The sequence below is a fragment of the Plectrocnemia conspersa genome, unplaced genomic scaffold (genome assembly GCF_051122295.1).
Source record: "Plectrocnemia conspersa isolate PC_06_02 unplaced genomic scaffold, ASM5112229v1 ptg000011l, whole genome shotgun sequence".
Classification (NCBI taxonomy): Eukaryota; Metazoa; Arthropoda; class Insecta; order Trichoptera; family Polycentropodidae; genus Plectrocnemia; species Plectrocnemia conspersa.
This window is the reverse complement of record NW_028277175.1, coordinates 7,114,877-7,129,918: the sequence shown is the minus strand read 5'-3', so window position 1 is coordinate 7,129,918 and position 15,042 is coordinate 7,114,877. Positions and strand designations below refer to the sequence as shown.

General features: G+C 31.8%; 3 protein-coding genes across 4 annotated transcripts in view; 1 reads left to right on the top strand and 2 right to left on the bottom strand.

Moving 5' to 3' along the window:
- Positions 1-5,824, top strand: part of Tak1 (TGF-beta activated kinase 1) — a 45,238-nt gene extending 39,414 nt beyond the window's left edge. For both annotated transcript variants that reach the window (XM_088198879.1, XM_088198878.1), the window contains 3 exons: positions 4,068-4,315; positions 4,384-4,497; positions 4,572-5,824. In XM_088198879.1, coding sequence (XP_088055005.1) covers positions 4,068-4,315; positions 4,384-4,497; positions 4,572-4,691 — 482 coding nt within the window. In that variant the 3' untranslated portion in view covers positions 4,692-5,824. The remainder of the gene's footprint in view (positions 1-4,067; positions 4,316-4,383; positions 4,498-4,571) is intronic.
- A 116-nt stretch (positions 5,825-5,940) lies between these two features.
- LOC148229296 (solute carrier family 41 member 1-like) lies at positions 5,941-10,454 on the bottom strand. Its single transcript, XM_088198880.1, has one exon. The coding sequence runs from the start codon at positions 10,412-10,414 to the stop codon at positions 9,095-9,097; it is 1,320 nt and encodes a 439-aa protein (XP_088055006.1). The 5' UTR covers positions 10,415-10,454; the 3' UTR covers positions 5,941-9,094.
- Positions 10,455-11,765: 1,311 nt separating this feature from the next.
- Positions 11,766-15,031, bottom strand: LOC148229295 (uncharacterized). The gene is made up of 4 exons (XM_088196476.1): positions 14,889-15,031; positions 12,869-12,979; positions 12,662-12,800; positions 11,766-12,179 (listed from the first exon to the last, which is right to left on the bottom strand). The coding sequence occupies exons 3-4, from the start codon at positions 12,738-12,740 to the stop codon at positions 11,827-11,829; spliced, it is 432 nt and encodes a 143-aa protein (XP_088052602.1). The 5' UTR covers positions 12,741-12,800; positions 12,869-12,979; positions 14,889-15,031; the 3' UTR covers positions 11,766-11,826.
- Between the last annotated feature and the right edge of the window lie 11 nt (positions 15,032-15,042).

Sequence of the window (15,042 nt, the reverse complement as noted above, 5' to 3'; positions counted from 1 at the left end):
GTGCGTTTTCTGACGACCGAACTGTGACTATCGGTGGTACTTAAAGATTCCTTTTCCCTGGTGGTCGTTTCTTCAAAATAATAATAAAGACAAATTCGAAACAACAATTGTTTATAAATAATTCAGTATACAAAAAATATTTTAATATACACAATTACATAATTAACATCTTTATCGATGTTATATTCAAATGGTACTAAAAATGATATTACTTCAATTTTCAAGCTTTAAAAAAAAACATTTTAATTTGCGTTTTTTTCAAATAATTTTCAAGATTTTCTTAAGAATATCTACCGTTCCGATTTTTAATGTATTTCATTAATTATGAAAAATAGTATACGGCTATAACTTGGCGGATGTTGGTTTTTAGGTGCTCAAATGTTTCGGGTTTGTCGGCGTAGACACGACCTTAGCGTAACACCACAAAAATATCCAACGGCATTAAATCGCATGATCTTGGCGACCAGTTAATAATATGACCTGGGAACTTTTCGCGTAAAACATCGAACGTTGCGGCCGATGTGTGGCAAATTGCGCCGTCTTGTTAGAACCACGTGTCTTTCACATCAATACATTCGATTTCGTGCCAAAAATAGCACTCACCGTTGACTGTTACAGTCCGACCTTCATCGTTTTCAAAAAATAAGGCCCAATGACGCCGCCTGACCATAATGCGCACCAAACAGTCACTTTTTATGCATATAATGGTATTTTTTTAATCACATGGGGATTTTTCAACATACTTTAAAAAAATACTATCAACTTCCTGCTGCATAAATTCTTCGCTGTTCATAGTTTATGAGCTTTTGTTCTTGTGTTAATTGAATTTTATACGGGTGTAGGTGCAAATCCAGATTCAAAATGCGCCAAAGAATATTCCATAAGCAGCGAACGCCGACGAATCGACAATTGCGGGTCTTCAGGCACAATATTCTCGGCCTAACGGGCGCCATGATGATGCACAAGTCTTACCCTATCTCCAACGCTTCTAATCTCTTCAATTTTTTCCACTACGTTGCGAATTATTCGCTCAGTAGATCAATGAAATTGACCATAATCTTTCCATAAATTTCGATGTACAGTTCGTACAGAATTTTTATTTCTGTAGAATTGAAAATTTTAACTCGTTAAGCCATGGTTAAGCGATCCATTTCGTAAATATGTTGTTGCAAACTATCTTTTGCCACTTTGAACACACGTGATTATTGACAGTTGTCTGATTTACAGTGCTGCCAACATAAGAAACTCAAATTGGATCAACCTGGATAATTTAGTATTGTTCTAAATAGTTGTTTTACTGTTTTGTATCAGTCTCAAAGCTTTGAAGCTTTTATAATTCGAGTTTCACATTTGATTTGTTACTATGTGTACTTAAAAGCGTTTTTAGAATATCAGCAACACTCATAAATTATACAAGCTATAGGGAAATTCATTAAAAAAAATCAAAATCGCTTCTTTTCTGTCTTCTGTCATTAACTTAAGCATAATCCATATAATAATTCGTTACATGCTTTATCGATGCAATTTTTCATTGTAGAATTTTATTCCACATAGAAAGAGCTAGAAATATATTTTAATATTCTCAAATATTAATTTGTCATTTTTTGCAGTTCCTCATTTTGAGTCTTGTATATATGCATCTGCCTAGTTACAGGACTGCATATACAATACTTAAGATGATTTTTTAAATATTGAAATTTAATGACAGAAAAAGCAGGTTCACTAATATTACTACTGCGCGAATATATTAGCACTATACTTCCTCTAAATAACTAGGAAGCTTTTGAGAAAGAATAAAAACACTTTTATTCTTTGCACGAGACGAAAATCTCTTATCGGTTAAAAGCGGGAGTCGAGGGCGAATTTTTTGTTATTGTAAATATTTACTATTTAGAGCAAGAATCTACTTTAAAACTTCAACAGAGTCTCGTGATTTTTTTAATTAAAACCCAAAATCGAACAGCACATCTGGTTATAATGTCACATTTTTACTGCTTATGAATCTATCCCTTATTTGTTTACTTTCAAAGCCACCCAAAACAGTCACTTTTCTAAATTATTTTTCTACGTGAAATAATACAATTTTAAAAAATATCTATTGTGTGTTATAATAATTAATGCTATATAATCATTGTAATGAAAACAGTAGTCTACATAAATAATTGTACTTTTGAGATATCTTAAACAATAGCACCTTTATATTAATAGTGATATAAATTGCTACTGGAAAGAAATGAGTATGTTTTATAAAGCGGGGGGTATAGATAGGATCAATAAATGGTCTTCCAAACTTATATATAAAATGTGCGACTCACTAAATAAGTATACATTTAATAACAAATTCCGAATAAAATGCGTAGTTTTTCAAATGTCTCTTACTCAAAGAAAACTGCGCAACGATTAATTTTGCAAACTTTTACATTGCGCCATGCACCGAGAAATTTAGTACATAAGCGCTTAAATACTGTCTCTTAACACCGATGAAGTTAAAATGCACTGATTTAAGATTGACTTATGACTATTTAAACATATATTTCAACGCAGTGTTTTATTTTAAAATCTTAAAGTTTTATAAAATATATTCTGCAGAAGCTTTGCACTTTTTTTTAAATTCTTTTGCGAGCTATGGTACTTTTCCCACTTTTAATTTCATTGCAGTATAGACTAATTATATTTATTATGTCGCTTAAGAACTGTGAAATTAAAAATAAGTAAAATATATTATATATTACTGATCGAAGTATTTCGCATAAAAAATGTTTTAATTCATCGATTTTATGAAACACAATTAAGAACAGTTTGTTAGGAATGATTGCTAAAAAAAAGAGTACTTTAGATATAAATTAATCATACAAGGTGGCGCTAAAAATATGACCCGATTTATTTTGCCTATAACTTTTAAAATATGTTTTAAAAGCCTAAATTTTATTATTTTATATTTAAGTGTCGTGACTTAAAAGAATTGTTGGATATATAGTTTTATTGCACAAATGTCAGTCAGTGTCTAGGAAAAGTCTAATTTGATCCAGAAGGGATTGTAGCAGGTAGTTAGGATCGATGAACAGTAGAAGACTCTGGTTTATCTAGTTTCTCGTGGTCAGTTTTTGGCGCTGGTCTGAGTGGCAATATGAACAAGTGTCTTTCAAATGTTTCTTCTATCTATATAGCTTGGCAAATGAGAGAAAATGCTTATTTAGACCAATAGCTATATTGTTAAACCCTGCTTATATACAACTCTTTAGTTAAGAATGTCTTTCGGGTGGCATTTTAAATGCGAAACCATTGTGATCTTAGATGTTATACATAAGTTACCCGCTGCAGATGATTTAATTACTGGTTAAATTATTACATGTTACGTTTATAATTATGCACTGATCGGCGAGGCACGGACTGGCGGAAGACGTCCTTCCATCACGTCACCAATAAACTATTTTTTAATTACTTTACATAAAACGTTATAAACCTATCAATAGATTACTTTAGATAAAACGTTATAAATCAAGCAAATCAGCTCATCTATGAGAATGGCATCAGTTTCCCATTTTTTTTACACTTAAATATGAAATAATGTCATAAAACTCAAAATAAAAATAACTTCTCCCTTTTATTTTATATTTTTAAGTACAAGTTTTTCTTAAACATTTTATTATATAGAAACTGAAATACACTATTTTCTTCTTTACATTTACGTATGATGTAAAGGTTTCTTGCTGCATTTTTTTATATAAATAAATAAAGGAGTAAATACGATTAAAAATTAATACTTTTATAAAATGTCATATTTTTTCAGTCGTTATTAATTTTAATTCAATACCGAAAATTATATATTCTATAGCTATAAATTTGATTTCCTTGATTTCCTAGTGATTAGCATCTCACCGAATCGTAGACATAATTATAACGTTATATGCTATAATACATATTTAAAAACTTGTTACTGTAGTCGTAATGTTTTATGATAATGTGGAACTGTCTATTTTCAAAATATTGTATGTGTTTCACTTATTATTATTGAACAAGGACACACAAATTTACAGTTTTTAATATATACCAATCTTTCTTTACAGGCAATAGCAATCAAACTACGACAATCAGCGCTGGCGGAGGCACGACAACAACAACAGGAATGACGGGAACTGGCAACAACGACCGGCCGTCGTCACCCCCCGAAGAACCCCAACCTCCAGATCCAGATCTCGAATCGATGCAGATGATGCTGGACCCGCACCTACGCCCTGGTACCCCCGACTTTGACAATGACACGTCGGTACAACTGTACCAGCAGCACAACCAGCTCACCAAAGAGTTTTTAAAGGTACTAATAAATTTCCTCCTTGAATCTATCAATACTGATAACAATAACATAACGAATCATTGTTCTAGATCCAAACAGAATTAGCGTATATGTCTACGTATAGATCACAACTGCTGGAGCAGCACCTAGATAAGGAGGAATTGAAGCAGAAGCGAGACGCGATCCAATTAGAAGATGAAAGAGTACGTTTTACTTATTATTTTCTTGTATTATTTTATTAATGTTAGGAACTAATTATATTATATGTTTTTTTCAGGATTCTTTAACGAAACTCTATTGGACTCTCCGGAAGCAACTGGAAGGAATGGGAGTCAATCCCCTTCAGACGATAGACGACGATTGGGTCCTCATACCTAAAGAATCGCCGAGCGAATGACTTCGCTTTTATAGTGTAGTGTAAAATGACTTTTTTTATCGGCGATGTATTAAGTGTCTTCCTGATGTTTTTCAGTCAACTGAAAATATTTTTTAATGGTTTTATATGACAAATTTATTGGATCAAATGTTTTAGTTTTAATCCAATAGATGTATGAGATTGTAATGAATGGATTGATAAAAATTATAATATAGATTGGAATCGTATTTATCGTTAGAATTCTGATGGGTATTAGCAAAATGGCAACGATCTCCAAATCTACGCTGATGGTATTGAAAGCTTATTCCTTATTATATACAATAACATAATTATCCACCCCTCTATTTTAAAAATAGTTATTCATATTATATTTTTATTTAACGCTAGATTTATGGCATCCGTCAAATTGACGGGTTTATACCCGTAAACCTAGTGTTAATGAAACTCATGCATATGAGAGTATCTGCCTTTGTTTTCATACTCAGATAAAATAATATATTTTTCACAAATTAAGGTTTATCCATCCGAAACTAAATCAAATTTATTGTTTCTGAATGAATGTGTTATTTTATATTACATATATATATTTATTCATGTGTACTATAGTCATTTTTATTTAGTGAATAACTTAAAGGGTATTTTGTTGATTGTGTTATTAATATTACATAAATTTTTATTCCGATTATTAAAAAAAATCGCTTCATTATAGTATGTTTTAAAAATATGATTTTATTATTGTGTAACAATCAACTTTTTACCTACATTTCCTATTATGTTATTGTAGTATTTATCGACATATGATTTCATTAGCTGTTTAAGTTTATTGTAATTAGTTTTGCACAATTGTGTGTAACAGCGATAGTATTTATACAGTAGTCTATATTTATTTTAATACTTGTTGAGCACAATACGATTGAGAATTGTAAATTTTATATTTTAGATGTGTGCCTTTTTTATAAACGTTGTCGAGATGCTAAATTATATTTTATCGTGTTGTTCAATTACCTCGTGTATCAGCAAGTTACTAATTAAACAGGTTTTAACACAATGAACCTATTATAAACATTCAAAAACAGTTTAATCAGACCATTAGCATAAATGCTCATGTATTGTAACAATTTAGAGCAACGGAAATAATAAATTTATATTAAAAATATGTTTCAGTATTTTATTTACGTGTATTTTACCTGCATTTCATTGTATTATTATTCAGATTTACACAGTTCAACGTGTTGATTCAGGTGAAAAAGTTAAATAAATAAAATAATAGTTACTTTCATATACAATTTATTTCCTTTCAACGTACAATTTTTTCACATCATATATGTATGTACAAGTGTAACTTTCTTATTGATAAGTCGAATTTAACGTTCCGTTATCAAAAATAGCACCACTTTTTTATAATGTACAGTTTATAATACATTGAGATTCAAAATTGAAATTAAAAATTAATTAAAACATTACTATGCTATGTACACTGATTTTTTACAGGTCTCAGTCTTAGCAGTGTTAATGTATTATACATTGTACAAATATATACATGATTTATCGAATTGGGTGATGTGATAAGCAGAGGCGAACAATCAGGAAACGCAATACGTCGAATAATTTGTTTATAACGTGTGACGTTCACGGATAATGCCTGTGAAGCAAAATTAGGGTCGCACAGGTCCATTGGTCAGATAAGATAAGTAAGATCAAATCGCATCTCAGCAATTACATATATCCATTTGGCACATTAGTGGTTTTATCGAATGTGTGATGATTCAGATACACAACCAAAGGTTAAATACTCGTTAACCTTGACATGTTTTTTTTAATAAATTGGCAGACAAATTTGGCAATTATTAATTATTTTAAGATATGGTTCTAAAACGTATTGATTCTCATCAAACTAATTTCTTAATATAATAAATGATGTCAATGATATGATAGACCGTGGAAAGTAGCGATTTGTGAGCTGTGAAGCTATTTTCTTCAAAATTAAAAAAAAAGTACAATATATGTATGAGGGTAAGTCGAATGAAAATTCAAAACAGTGCTCTACTGTCCTGAGAATTAGTAATAGTGTCACATATAGTTTAAAAGAGCGGCAGTACAAATCAGGCATGCAAAAATAAAAAACAGTAGCTTAAAATAGTGGCTGCACTTGGAACATGCGCCAAAATGGAGCAGTGTTCTGTTGTACGAAGGGGCAAAGTATATGTCATTTCACAGCACTGTAAACGAGTTGAACGTCATGAAGACTACGAAAAAGATGAAAAATAGTTTATTCATTTAACTCACCCTCATATGATCAAAAAGCTTTTTTTACCAGAAAATACAGACCTTCGAACGTTATCAGGCAGCCGTAATAAACGCAATTATACCCTACATTTATTTCAGCCTGTTCCAGGTCAAAACAAACAATCGGGAAGGTTTGGCAGTTAGCGATTGAATTAATTGAATGAAGTTCAATAAATTTTTACTCTGATCTACTCATAGAGTATGTAGAATCTGTAGACAAAATTGCAATAAACGACGTGACAAAGTGCTATGAACTATTTTAAATACATCAAAGACAATTTAATATCTGAATTTTTCAAATTAGCCAAATTATACTAAAATTTAATTTGAATGTCCTTTTTTTAGATCTCTGGTCTTTTTATGATATAGTCGTCTTATGTACATATGTATATATATATAAACAGATAACATGAAAATTATGCAAACATTTTAAGTAATATGAATACTCTACTCCCTCTCGTGAGCATATTGTATTTGGTTCTTTAACTATTAATGACAATACCAAATAAACTCATATTTAATGAATATTTATTAACACTCATTTAGGCTTTTTAATCCAACCAAGTAGAGATTAAGTACATATATTTTACGTATACGTTTTAACTACATAATAAAACTTTTAATTAAGATAATTTGATACACCGAATCGATGAAACTATAATAATTTTTTTTTTTAAGTATTGCACCTATTTTTTACATTAAGGCAATCAGATAAATACATAATATTTCTTACAAAAAAATGGAGTAAAAGATAAAACACATTAAAAAATAACATATATATTGTGAAATTTCACCAGATAAAATTGTTTCAAGTTTAAACACCGGATTTACGAAAGTACACGTGTTAATTTAAATTAATTGCCAACTATAAAATATGAAGCGATATAAACTTGAACTAAATACGTAATAGCAGATGTACTCAATAATTACTGTAAACATAATTTAAATAAAGCAGATAACGATATGTATTTCTGACTAAGCAAATAAACTGATGACATTTTCGTAGAAAATTTATAGATGAAAAATATCAATTTCTTTACGTATCAGGTTTGTTTATTTTAACTTTTTTTTAATGATATGTAAATGATAATGTTGTATCTGATGAGATAAAAAAATTAAGTAATACTAGTACTATAATAAAATGACTACATTTTTACAATAGAAGTGTAATAAAATATGTATATTTTTAGAAACACTGGGTTTATATGAATTATTGATTGAAATTACAATAAGGCACAAATACGAAGCGTTCTTCGTAGACAAATCATAAATTGTGTTGATAAAATATGGCAAACATTAAGACTAAATTACACTGGCACAAAATAATGAAGAGGAAAATTAACAATAATGATAATAGTTATGTAAACAAAGAGAAATAAATGCTACAAAAAATGGACGTACAATAATTAAGAACTGGTTTCAAATATCAACTTGATAAATTATACACTAAGTTCAACAAGTTTTTGGTCATATAGGATAGGTTTACAAATCTGTCCTAAAGGATAAACTAAATAAGATTATGTTTTAGTGATGTGGGTCGAGAATTTTCTCTTTCTTAGTTATAAAATATTTTTACACAATTTCAAATAATTTTATAGCTTTCTAAAAGTATTTTCTGAGAGTAAACTAAATGAGGATAATTTAAATGAGCAATACATAAAATAATTGTTCCATAAAACGAATTTTTTGTGCATTACTGTCGGACAGATTAGATTTTGAGCGAGCGGTAGCAGTGAACGTTTTATAAATCTTTTTCCAAAAAAAAACAATTCGTTTTATGGAACAAAGTATTTATTTAAATGCACATATCTCTCAAAATAATTCCCTGTTAAATAGCACCCAAAGTAAATCACTTGAAAACATTATTGATAGAATTATAGATTTAATTTGTTCAATCGAGATTTAAAATAGATTTAGAATTGATTTAACATATCCTTTAACGAATATTTAACAATACTAATTTTTTTCTATAAAATTTTATTTTAAAATCATTTAAATTTGTTTGAAATGGTATTTTGAAAAAGAAAATTTTCGACAAATCTAATCTCAATTATTTCAGTACAAAGAATATTTTAATTCATAGACTTAAATGGTTCATCCTTCAAGAAATAGAATAATAACAATATCAACAATAAGTACTAATCGCCTAGATCGCTATCTTTATCGCCAATCATGTACAAAAATTGGAACGCCAATCCGAGGAAAGCCGTTCCTAAAAGATCGCCTAAAGCTGTTAAATACGGAATAGCCGAATTATCAGGATCGATTCCTAACTTCCACATCCACGTAACCAAAAAGTGACTAATTACTAACAATAATAAGACTTGCAATAATGCTGCACACATATATACCAATAAAAATAAGCTCGTCAATGAAGTGTGACCAGCTTGCAAGAAACTGATTGTATACGTAAAGATCAAATGTCCAGGGATAACCATCAACAACAATAGCTTTGTTGTCTTCCCAACGACCGGTCCGACGGTCTCTCCTTTGTGTAAAGTGGTCGACATTCTCGAAGCGTGAACGGCAGCCATATTACCGCCGATTCCGTTTATCACCAATTGAAACACGGCGACTCCTTTAAAATTCGAAACGGTGTAATCCAAGATCAATCCTCCGACACTGCTGATAACCATGGCTGATATAACAGGCGACCATCCTTCGTCCAATACGGTTCTTGTGAATTTGTTTTTAGACGCCGCATATCCGCACACTAAAACTAAGCCGGCTCCGACTATCACAATGAGACCGGGAAGCCACACGTTGGTCTCGATCTCGCGGTATAACAGAGAAGCGATCCACGAGAGTAAAGCTAGAGTTGTTAAATCTCCGAGACTAGCCGCTATAGGTGTTGCTACGTTATCCGGATTGATGTTCATTTTTTTACTGGCGATTATAACGCCGATCATGACGCACGCTAACACAAAGCTTGCGACAGAGGCGGTCAATACGCTGGATGCGCATAGCAGTAAAGCATGCCTCGTATCGAACACTCCTTCGGGAACCCACCCCATCACTGTAGCGGCCATTGCGGCTAAGAATCCGACTAGAACGGCTTGACATTGCACTAAGCAAAGATTTCCTATGATCAAAGGCTTCATGCTAGTGTCTAGGTGGCCCATGTGAGCGTGGGTCGAAAGACGCGACGCTAAAGTCATCTCTAAGTTTCCTTTCAGACCGAGCAGAGCCGGTACTAATATATACACTTCGGATACTTTGATGTAAACCGGCCAATGTTGCACAATGTCGAGTAGCAGACTGGCAGCGACCATGCCGAAGCCGGCGAACAGAAACGGAACGAACATCTGAACGGCCAAGGCCCAGGAGTTTTCCTGCGGAGGTCGTTTGGGAACCGGAGCCGCGGCGACGTTGGCTCCTATAGTCAAAAGTCTTTGAGTGTCGCCGTCGGGCGGTTCTTGAGTGGACGCCATGCTAACGCTTATTGCGGAGCGGTGCATGCCTAAAACACCCACACACGGCCACTGACAGCGGCGCACTGACGTTTCCTTGCTGACAGCTGTCAAATACAGTATTGCCAATAGAAAATTTTCTATAATTATCAATTGGCGGCGCCTGGATTTTTACCTGGATCTATTTATTTATTGAAGTGCTAATTATATCTTATTGTTACTATTCCGAGCACAAGTAAAAATAAATAAAATCTCATGAGTATTTTTCATTCAAATCATCTAACGCTGTAAAATATAGGTTTGTATAAACAGAATTATCCAATTCAAGTTTACTATGTTGGCAGCACTGTAAGCAGGGAAGTCATTTGGGGAGGGCAGGTAATAGCATTGATTAAACTACAATTAAATTTATTTCAAAAATTGTAGTAACTTCAAATTGCGGTAGAGAAAAAAGCATATAGTGATACCCCATGCGTATAATAATAAAATGGTAAGATAATATATGACAATATATTTGATTTTAAAATAAAATATCAAACTGATTAAATCTTAACTATTTTTGAAATTGCGTTGTTAGGTCTTTTATAAGTTCAATGTGCAAATTTTAAGGGCCAGATTTATTAAAATTAGATGAAAAATAGGCGTTTCTTGAATTTGAAAAATATAAAAGACTATTTATAAAACGTCACTTTTGGATGATCGGAAAAGTGGGCGTTAAGGCCTTCGAGTGATGTTTCGTTCGCTTGGCGCTAAAAGCGCGCCTTATTTCTCTCAAACGTCAGTGGGTTGATTGTTGTTATTGCTGCTGCTGACTGACGCGGGGGCCGCTGGCTTCAGACACGCTGCGGTAACTTTTACTTCGTTCATCGCAGCCTATGAGAAACTATCTACAAAACTAAGGTAACCAAATTTTTAAAACATCAAAGAATACAAGCCTATTCAATATTTACGATCGTTTTAGACATTTCATAAATTCTACGCATATGTAAATCCATATACTTTGTTCATAATATTGTTAAAATCATGTATGTCATTATACGATAATTGTAGATTGCGAAAATTTAGAACAATAAAAATGAGAGTATTTACAATAACTAATTCATATCAGACTGATACATACTCTTTGCTGATATTATATACATTTTTTTATATTTGTCGATTTAAATCTAGTTGTTAACCCTAGAAAGATATGGTATATTATTTTTTCTTATTTAACTTTATTTTATATATTATATACAGCCGGCTTTCTAGTTGTTTATTATATATTTCATACTTTTAAAACCAATTTATTTGATTATTGTATGTGATTACAACATTTTATAATATTATATATGACATTGCCTTTATATTTTTATTTTATTTGTACTGTTTATTAAATATTTTTATAAATAAAAAATTGTTTCATTCAATAAATTAATAATTATAATTAACATTTACATACATATTCTTCATAAATTAAATCACTCGGACTCCAAATCAAACATATAATCAGTGAAACTCTTTGTAAATTCAAAGTTTGAATCTCTGCCGTTCTCTCTATCGTTTATCGTTTGTAATTCTATAGAATTGTCAATACAAGAAATATCTTGGATATTTGCAATGTCATTTAATTTATCATCCATAGTTTCATCAACAATAACGTGGTTTGTATCAGACTGGCTTTGTGAACGATTTTCTGTTAAAGCTGATTCTAATTCTATTATGGTTTCATCATCTGTGTTCCTGTTGTTGTTTTGAGTCAAATTAATCAAATTTTCATCGTCCATATTGAATAATATATAATCGTCACATTCCAAAACATTTTCTGAAAATTCTGGAAATCATACAAACAAATTTGTAAATCAAATACATGGAGAATACATTGTGGTGTTGTGAATGAATTTAAATAATCAAAGGTAGGAATCATGTTCATATGAGAGGGTCACATAAATAGTATTACTGAAAATACGCTGAAATCCCCATTATTAGATTATGGAAAATATATCCTCATACGATCCATGTAACTATCCTACAAGACAGCGCTCTCTGTCATACTTTGCGATATAACTGATGTCAGTTTTGTATTCACTGGACCTAAATTATGGTATATTTAAAAAACTAATGTTAATCTCAAATTGAGCTCCAAAAAATATGTAAATACAGTAGAGAGAATTGTCTCATCTGTCTATTGGTCACTCTCAGAAAACATTAAGGGCTCCTTAATATTAAAAATATGCTTCAAACATTTAATTTTTGCAAAGGCTGTATGTATGTATTATATTTTCATAAATAAATATTAAAATTAAATTTATATACCGTTAGGGTTCATTGTCAGATCTAAAGACTCATTTTGACTACCTTCATAGTCAACATAAAGGTTGGACATATCGGGCATAAGATCGTATCTAGAATCACTTATGCTGTTAGCAGCGATCAAGAGGCTTCTATCATGATCCTGAAAAAATGTATTCAATTGCTTGTAAAATTAACAATAACAATCTAATATTCTAAATCATAATTCACCTCTACACTTTGGGTAACTTTGATAATTTCATAAGAATCTGTGGACTCTTCAATCACTCGTGCTAATTGTGTTTGTACAGTTTCTTTCAACAGCGATGGCTTAGGATATTTCTGAAAGGTTACAACTATTTAGTTACTCTTTTTTATTAACAGTAGAAAAGATTAAGAAATATAATTTTTCGATTGTGGTGGCCATATGCGTTACAGTAGACTTGACAGGTTTGCCTGTACGGGCAAAACTGCGCAAGTTGACCAGAGACCCGACAACCCCACAGACGCTCCGGAAAATCTGACGACCGTTAATTGTCAGATGGCATCGAAGGACGACGCGTTAGCATTGGTAGACCTCGTAATGGCCTATAAAGTGTCGTTCAAAGCAAACGAAATAACGTGACAAGTGTTGCAAAGATTAGCTATTGAAAATAAAAATTTACACCCATGCTAATTAATTAAATGAATTGACATTGGAACCGGAAGATTTTTTATCTATTTACGAATGAATGAAGAAACATATTTACAATTCCTTTCTATGGTCACTCCCATGATTAAAAAAGAAGACACCATCATTAGATAAAGTATTTCCCCACATGAAGGTTTAACCGCAACTGTAAGATTTCGAGCAAGAAAATTTTCCAAAGAATGGTTTTCGAAAATATGTTCAAACCGAACGAATTCGTCATTATTAAGTTAAATCGTAAGGCTTAATTTTTTTTAAGAATCCATCATTATTTTTTTGAATTTTCTTTAAATAAAAGCATGAAAAATAAAATTTTAAATGTAAAGAGTAAAAGATGTTATTTTGCATATATTGTAAGTGTAGTTTCACACATGCCGGATGGATTCACCCGGCACCGGGCCGGCACCGTTTTCAAACCCTTCACACGTGATCGGTCTCTGGCCGGTTTCTTCCCAACTCGACCTATACCCCGTCAACTGATGCCAGTCATTTAGGATTAACGGCTTCACATAAGTCCTTCCATGCATTTCGCGTTAGGATTTTATTTTTGTATGTATTCTACTAAGATAATTAAAAGAGATTCTACTAATATAATTAAAATTTCGAGATCTACTTCTTCTGCTATTGCCTAAACACGAGGAATATATTTAATAATTTTATTACAAGATACCACAATCACTGTCAACGGCTGACTGCCGGCCCGGTTCGTGTGTGTGTTTTACCCCTACCACACTCAACCCGGTACCCGGCGCCGGACAGTTGTAGTGAGCGCGGCCAGCAACAACCCGGCAGCCGGCGCCGGATGGATTCGTCCGGCACGTCTGAAATTGTAAGTACTAGCCCATACAACACCATCCCCACTACATGGCACCGGCCCGGTGCCTGGCGAATCCATCCGGCACGTGTGAAGCTACACTTAGATTTGATATTTTTTTGAGCAAGTGAGTTTGATTCACTGAAAAATTATAAATTAAATAACTGAACATTTGATGATATTCTAATTGATTTTATATGACAATCTCAAATACGTTTTTATAAAATTTTTGTTGCAGACTGTTGAAAAAAATTTTGTACATCCAAACTGTTCAATCCTATTTGCAAGAATCAAATTTTGGTACAATGTTGTTTTTTCTAATTATAAATGACATAAAGAGCAACTGTTCACTCAGACTTTTTATTATATGCTCTATATTATAGAGCATATAAAAAAAAGTCTGATTGTTGAGATGTCAGTTAAAATTAAAGTTCTAGAAAATATTTCAAAAATACTGATAGGTAAATGATTCACCGAAGTCCACTTCCACAATGATACCAAATAATCTTATAGAGTCTATAAGATGATTTGGAATCATTGTGGAGGTGGACTTCGGTAAATCGTTTACCTATCAGTATTTTTGAAATATTTTCTAGAACTTGAATTTTAACTCACATCTCAACAATCAAAAATGCTTATTTAACTCATTGGTTCTTATCATATTAGAATATTGAATTTCAGTTTTACTATTTGATTGAATACAAAAATAATTTAAAAATAAGAAAAAAGGTATATCATTTTTAAATTACCCTAGGTCGTCCTCTTCTTTTCTTTGTAGGATCTATTATATTATAGTCTTCTTGGTTACTCTTCAAAATAATCGGAATACGCGCAACGTATTTCAATCCCGAATTCTCGTTCAGACTCAAAAGTTGCTCTCCGCTCAATTTGTTATCTGCAAAA

Coding starts and splice junctions, on each gene's coding strand:
- LOC148229295 (XM_088196476.1), bottom strand. CDS start 12,740: ATGCCCGATATGTCCAACCTTTATGTTGACTATGAAGGTAGTCAAAAT. Junction 12,180..12,661: donor TCTGACAATGAACCCTAACG/GTATATAAATTT, acceptor TATGATTTCCAG/AATTTTCAGAAAATGTTTTG.
- LOC148229296 (XM_088198880.1), bottom strand. CDS start 10,414: ATGCACCGCTCCGCAATAAGCGTTAGCATGGCGTCCACTCAAGAACCG.